Genomic DNA, 7,761 nt, shown 5'->3' with positions numbered 1-7,761 from the left:
AGAGACTGAGGCTGGTCTCAGAGGAAATAAAGGGAGAGTTGAACTGTGAGCTCAGACCTCATAAACACACACACTCCTTCTGAGGGGCCCGGAGCACCTGAGGAGCCAGAGGGAGGAGGGGGGGAGAGAGAGGGGGGGAGGGGAGAGGGGGAAGGGGAGAGGGGGGAGGGGAGAGGGGGGGAGGGGAGAGAGGGAAGGGTCGCTGGGGAACACAAGACTCACTAAGATACTCTCAACACTCGCTGCATAAGTTAGTGAAAAAAACTCTTGTTGAGGGAGAGAGAGAGAGAGAGAGAGAGAGAGAGAGAGATATAATGTTTGTGAGTGTACTGAGGGAGGGGGGGGGCATGAAAAGGGAGAGAGAGGAGCGAGAGAAGGAGTGGAGGAAGAGAGAGGGAAGGCGGCGCTGAGGAGGAAGAGAGAGAGCATGGGGAGGACGAGAGGAAGGCGGGCAAGGTGGGGAGATAGAGGAAGAGTGGAGGATGAGAGGAAGGCGGCGCTGAGGAGGAAGAGAGAGAGCATGGAAAGGATGAGAGGAAGGCGGGCAGGGGGGGATATAGAGGAAGAGTGGAGGATGAGCGGAAGGCGGGACGGGGGGAGATAGAGGAAGAGTGGAGGATGAGAGGAAGGCGGGAGGGGGGGAGATAGAGGAAGAGTGGAGGATGAGAGGAAGGCGGGAGGGGGGGAGATAGAGGAAGAGTGGAGGATGAGAGGAAGGCGGCGCTGAGGAGGAAGAGAGAGAGCATGGGAAGGATGAGAGGAAGGCGGGCAGGGGGGGATATAGAGGAAGAGTGGAGGATGAGAGTAAGGCGGGAGGGGGGGGGAGATAGAGGAAGAGTGGAGGATGAGAGGAAGGCGGGAGGGGGGGGAGAGAGGAAGTGAGGAGGATGAGAGGAAGGCGGGAGGGGGGGGAAGAGTGGAGGATGAGAGGAAGGCGGGAGGGAGGGGGAGAGGAAGAGTGGAGGATGAGAGGAAGGAGGGAGGGAGAGAGAGGAAGAGTGGAGGATGAGAGGAAGGAGGGGGGGGAGGAAGAGTGGAGGATGAGAGGAAGGCGGGAGGGGGGGGAGAGGAAGAGAGAGAGCATGGGGAGGATGAGAGGAAGGCGGGAGGGGAGGGAGAGGAAGAGAGAGAGCATGGGGAGGATGATAGGAAGGCGGGAGGGGGGGGAGGAAGAGTGGAGGATGAGAGGAAGGCGGGAGGGGGGGAGAGGAAGAGAGAGCATGGGGAGGATGAGAGGAAGGCGGGAGGGGGGGAGGAAGAGTGGAGGATGAGAGGAAGGCAGGAGGGGGGGGAGAGGAAGAGTGCAGGACGAGAGGGAAGGTAAGGAGCTCACCGTGCTCCAGGTAGGAGGGCGTTCCCTCGGAGGGGTCCAGTCTCCGGGCGCGGCGGCCATGTTTGGAGTTGTTGTGGACGAACATGTTGTCAGAGACGGCCAGGACGTGGCCATCCACGCTCACCGTGGTCGACACTACCACCTGGGCAGGGGGGTAGAGGTTAGAGGTCGAAGGTGACAGGGGTGGCAGGATTGAGTGGACGGAGGAGGCAGTGGAGGGGAAGGCACAAGGACATAGTGTATAGTGTAGATCATGTACGGTGGAGCTTATATATTTCCATTCATTCTGTACCACATGCAGTACGATGGCAACCCTAAGCCAAACAGCCTCAGAGGGGCTCGGAGTTCTCTCTCACCTGGAAACGCCTCATGTCCCTGGGGTTCCCTGCATTCTTCAGACAGTTCTGGTTACACTTCAGGAAGAACTTTAGAAAGAACCTGCACATACAGAGAGAGAGAGAGAGTAGTATGAGTTAAAGTGTGTGTGTGTGTGTGTGTGTGTGTGTGTGTGTGTGTGTGTGTGTGTGTGTGTGTGTGTGTGTGTGTGTGTGTGTGTGTGTGTGTGCGCGTGTGTGTGCGCGTGTGTGTGCGCGAGTATGAACAGATTTGGGAAAAGAGAAATTCACACAGGTACACATCCACTCAACATTGAACACACTATGCAGTGTGTTAGCTACTATGCAGTATGTTGTAGAGCTAACAGTAGCTACTATGCAGTGTGTTAGCTACTATGCAGTGTGTTAGCTACTATGCAGTATCTTAGCTATTATGCAGTATGTAGAGCTAACCATAGCTATTATGCTATTATTATTAACAGCTATTATGTTGTAGAGCTACATTATGTACTGTAGTATGTTAGCTACAATGCATATGTTGTAGAGCTAGTTACTATGCAGCATGTTGTAGAGCTAGCTACTATGCAGCATGTTGTAGCTTCTATGCAGCATGTTCTAGAGCTAGCTACTATGCAGTATGTTCTAGAGCTAGCTACTATGCAGTATGTTGTAGAGCTAGCTACTATGCAGTATGTTGTAGAGCTAGCTACTATGCAGTATGTTGTAGAGCTAGCTACTATGCAGTATGTTGTAGAGCTAGCTACTATGCAGCATGTTGTAGAGCTAGCTACTATGCAGCATGTTGTAGAGCTAGCTACTATGCAGCATGTTGTAGAGCTAGCTACTATGCAGCATGTTGTAGAGCTAGCTACTATGCAGCATGTTGTAGAGCTAGCTACTATGCAGTATGCTGTAGAGCTACAGTAACTACTATGCAGGACAGAGTAACCGTCGTACCCTCTATCAATCTCAGTGTGGCAGAAACCACATCAACAGCACCTGCCATGTATTATTAATGGACTGAGATGGCAAGTATGGCTACCCACATTCATATTTAATGAAGGAGAGGGAGAGAGAGAAAGAGAGAGAGAGAGAAAGAGAGAGAGAGAGAGAGAGAGAGAGAGAGGAGGAGGACTGGAGAGCAGGGGAGGGAGGGGAGAACAACTAACCCCGCGCTCCGGCTGATACCTGGCCAGTCCTAAAAAATAACACTACACCTGCAGATTCTCTCCGCCATGCTCTCTTCTTTCCCAGCATGCCCAGCGTTTGAAAGCCACACCAAACAACCACAGGAAACACACAACCGAACAAAACTTTTTTTTAAATAATCGAAAAGAGAAATAACAAAACTACAATATCTCCAGCTATCCTCCTCCTCCCTTTGAGGGAGCCGGAAGAAGTGCTGACGGCTGTGAAAGTGCTTAGAATACAGATCCCAGATCTGCTCCAGAGAGAGAGAGAAGCACTCCTTTGCTCAGCTTGCTTTTCATACGTCTTATTTTCTCCCCCAGGTTCATTTGTTATGACTAGGATTCTGCACTGGGCAGCGTGTTTGGAGCCAACTGCCACACACACGCACACACACACACACACACACACACACACACACACACACACACACACACAGGAGCACACACACACAGGAGCACACACACACAGGCGCACACACACACAGGCGCACGCACAGCGCACACACGCACACAGCGCGCGCGCACACACACACGCACACACTTGGACCCGTGTCAACAGAGCAAAAACTAACCGCGTGGACACTCTTTCCTAAATGAGGAAGGATTAAGACAAATGGACAGAATGTGATCTGGCTGCCTGCGTAGCTCCGGTGCTGTCGGGTGGATATTACTGCTTTAGCAGGGAGATTAGCTTTATCTCCTAACCCTAACCCTAACCCTTTAGCTAGGGAGATTAGCTTTATCTCCTAACCCTAACCCTAACCCTTTAGCTAGGGAGATTAGCTTCATCTCCTAACCCTAACCCTTTAGCTAGGGAGATTAGCTTCATCTCCTAACCCTAACAGACATTCACCTGATCTAACTTTCCTTTCTATATTCCGATTTTCTTCCTGAGAGACGAGAGAGAAAGAGATGGTGACAGAGAGAGAGAGGGAGATTGAGCGAAAGAGGGAGAGAGAGCAAGAAAGAGTACAAGGGAAAGAGAGAAAGAGTATGAGAGAGAGAGAGAGAGAGAGAGAGAGAGAGAGAGACCACCCTCCTGTATATTTCAGTAGCTGTAGGCCAGAGTCTCAATAATTCATGAGATTTCAGAGATGGGATTTTTCCCCCCGTCCTCTTCCTCCCGGTCCTCTGTCTGGCCCCAGACCCCACACACAGCGAGCCGGGGTCTCCTGCTCCTGCATGGTTATCTGGCTGAGGTCGGGGGTCGCGCTAACCGACAGCCATGCACTATCTACTGGGGTCACACCCTCTCCTCTCCTGCCTAATGTTTAAATCATCCTCTGTACACCTCTCCCCTCTCCACTGACGGAGGGAGAAGACAGGGGGGGAGGGTTGGCAGCGCTAGAAGTGATCTTTATTGATGGGTTAAACAGTTGAGGTGAGGGAAGTTGGGCTGTGGGGGTGAAGGTGAGGGAGAGAGATTTATTGTGTATTTCCTGCCAATAAAGCTTGTTGAATTGAACTGAGAGAGAGAGAATTACAGAGAATTACAGCTTGAAGCCTGAGTGTGGAAGGAGAGAGCCAGTGTGTGGAGATAGTCAGTGTAGAAGGAGAGATCCAGTGTGAAAGGAGAGAGCCAGTGTGAAAGGAGAGAGCCAGTGTGGAAGGAGAGAGCCAGTGTGGAAGGAGAGAGCCAGTGTGAAAGGAGAGAGCCAGTGTGAAAGGAGAGAGCCAGTGTGTTCCTCTGTTAGTGTGATAACCTATCTCTTTATTTCTTCATAAGGAGCCCCTCTGCCCACTAGCTTGTCTACATACATAGAGACACTACTTTTCCTGTTCATTGTACAAGTACTCTGGGTCAATGTCTCTCGCCCCAACCTCTCTATCCTCTCTCTCCCTTTCCTCCATAATTCCCTCTCTATCTCTGTCTCCCACTTTTTGCTATCTCCTCCTCCTCTCTCTCCCTTCCCCTCTCTATCTCTCTCTCTCTCTCTCTCTCTCTCTCTCTCTCCCTCTCTCTCTCTCTCTCTCTCTCTCTCTCCCTCTCTCTCGCCTGCCTGGGTGATATGGTTCATTATTTACATAACATTAGGTGTTTGGTCATGTGGAAAAAGGCAAGACCAAACTGCAATGTGTTGACTCTAACAGCTCTGGTTCTGCTAAGCTCTCTGTCTCTCCTCTCTCTCTCTCTCTCTCTCTCTCACATATTCATAGCACCTGCTGTCCCAATACTGTGGGAGGAGGCGACCGAAGGTACCTCAAAACACCTCCTATGATAGATGAGAGAAATCATAATTCATGAATAACGCATACATGAATTATGATTTCTCTCATAGACCCATTTCGCGTGGCTGCCCTATTGGTGGAGTCTGACGTAATCAGGTGGGAGAATGCGGAAGTGCCTGTTGACTCCAATGTTAAAAGTTTATTACAGTTTTTCACAATTGCTAAAACACAAAACTCAATACTCTAAACCAAATGACCAGTTCCTTAAACACATTTAATAAAACTACCCCCCATTTGCCAAAACCATAAACACATTTCACCTGTAGACACAATTCACAAAACTCAATCCCCTTTTCTCATAACTAAACACATTTTGTCTTGCTAAAACACGTGTTGCAAAAAACTCTGATCAAATTGCATGTTGAAGCTCATGTGATGCAAAATGCCACAGTCAGCAAATAGCAACAATGAACACACCTGGTGTCATTGATTAAACACAACGACTCAAAATTGAGGACATGTTGCAAATGATGTGACCTCACCTATATACTGTAGGCCAGTGATGTGACCTCACCTATATACTGTAGGCCAGTGATGTGACCTCACCTATATACTGTAGGCCAGTGATGTGACCTCACCTATATACTGTAGGCCAGTGATGTGACCTCACCTATATACTGTAGGCCAGTGAACAGTTTGCTGAAGGTTCCAAACAGCAACAATGGACGGAGGAGGCAGAGGAAGAGGAGTTTGTGTCAGAGGAGGGAGAGGAGCAGGCCAAGGAGGGAGAGGAGCAGGCCAAGGAGGGAGAGGAGCAGGCCAAGGACAACCACGAGAGCAAGACAACCACGCACCATCATTACAGATGAAATGAGAGCAACAGTCATTGACCATGTCATTGTCCACGACATGTCAATGACCGAAGCGGGACTAAGAGTCCATCCAAACCTTAGCAGGTTCTCAGTCATAGACATTATAAAGAACTTCTTTATAATGTCTATGTTCTCAGTGGCCACCATTATCTGGGCATTCAGAGAACACAACAGGTACTGTATGTAGTAGGTTTTTGGTCACTACAGTAGATGTTTAGAGTATAGTGGAGTGCAATTGGTTTCACCACAGTATCCTTGCTGTAAAAAGATTGCGTAACATGTCCATTGATGTTTCTATTGAATTCATGTCTTTATTTTTTACAGAGTAAATGTACAATTCAATAAACTGCTTGTTTGTTTCTCTAGAGTTGAAAGAATGCCACGTGGAGGTGGGAGGGCTGCCATATTCTCACCAGTGCAAGAAACCCTCATTGTTGATATGGTTCGGGAGAACAATACTATCACACTCCGAGAAATACAGCAGAGAGTCATTGCTGACAATGTGAACTGTCAAAACATTGACAATGTCAGCCTGACCACCATTGACCGAGTCCTTCAGCGCCAGAGGGTGCGTATGAAGCAGGCCTATAGGGTACCCAGAGAGCGCAACTCGAATAGAATCAAAGACCTCCGTTACCAGTATGTGCAAGTAAGTATACATCTATGTACACGGTTCGCTGTACAGTGGGTGCACATGCTGTATTGCTCAGTGGCCTACAGTACTGTACAACACTATACTAGTGTATTGACTGTCTTTCTGAACACCTGAGAACACTATTCATTTCCACAGAGGATATTCGGGTTGGACTCCATGGCCAGACCTCATGAATACATCTTCCTGGATGAGGCTGGCTTCAACCTCACCAAAAGACACTGTAATACAGTTCATTTTGAGTCCCGTGAACTTTGTGATTTCTTTTTCTTCTTTGGGGGTGGGGGGGCAAGAAGGATGTGTACAAAATGCATTATAGTAGGTCTATATCATACATGTATAGGTCATGTTTCCAAATGCAGTGATAGTGGAGTTATGCAATTAAAAAAACATCACACCCTGAACATTGTGTTTTCAATTTTTACATGTATTGTTGTGTGTAATGGATCCTCTGTAGTGTTTACACATTTTTGCATTGAGTTGTGATAACTGTATTTTCTTAATTTTCTTAATTTACATACTATTCCTATGAAGCACACAAATCTATAAATGCCCAATACATATATTTTGAGAACTGATAAGAAGGTTTCTAAAAATGGGTCCTCGCAGTTGTGAAAAACTGTAAAAAGAACATTCTCACACTGAACATTGTGTTTTAAATTTTTTGTTGTCGTGTGTAATGATGCTTAGTAGTGTTTACATTTTTGCAGGCCTTGAGAGGGATTTTGGTGTCAAAGTTTGCTTTTGAGCATACTGTATGAGCAACTGTTTTGGTGTGATAATTTGGTTTTGAAAAGAGAATGTGAGGTTTTGTGTATGTAGCTTGAGAAAAGTGTTTTGTGTTTAGAGTTTTGGGAAAAGGGAAGGCAGTTTCGTGAAATGTGTTTTAGCAATTGTGAAAAACTATAAAAACACCACTTCAAGAACCAAAATTGTCAAAATAACAGGCTGAATACACTAATGGAATTACAAACGTATCATTACTAAACTCCGATTGTTTTTCACTGCCATAGTTTTCGCGTTTGTAAATACATGGAAGTGAATGAGCCATAGTGAGCCGTCAGCTGCATTCACTTCCATGTATTTCCAAACACGAAAACAACGGCAGGGAAAAACAATCGGAGTTTAGTAATGATGAGTTTGTAAATCCGTTAGTGTATTCAGCCTGTTATTTTGACTATTTTGGTTCTTGAAGTGATGTTTTTATAAT

The 7,761-nt window shown here is 47.4% G+C and overlaps 1 protein-coding gene across 1 annotated transcript in view; it reads right to left on the bottom strand.

Annotated features, from left to right (window-relative positions):
• LOC311317447 (transcription factor COE1-A-like) overlaps positions 1-7,761 on the bottom strand; it is a gene marked incomplete at both ends in the record, with an annotated part of 87,539 nt that overhangs the window by 28,879 nt on the left and 50,899 nt on the right. The window contains 2 exons of the mRNA XM_084448529.1: positions 1,334-1,475; positions 1,690-1,771. Coding sequence (XP_084304655.1) covers positions 1,334-1,475; positions 1,690-1,771 — 224 coding nt within the window. The remainder of the gene's footprint in view (positions 1-1,333; positions 1,476-1,689; positions 1,772-7,761) is intronic.

The sequence above is a fragment of the Borostomias antarcticus genome, assembly GCF_949987555.1.
Source record: "Borostomias antarcticus genome assembly, chromosome: 14".
NCBI classification, from domain to species: domain Eukaryota; kingdom Metazoa; phylum Chordata; class Actinopteri; order Stomiiformes; family Stomiidae; genus Borostomias; species Borostomias antarcticus.
Note: the sequence above shows the minus strand (reverse complement) of the source record. Positions and strands in the feature narration are given on the sequence as shown.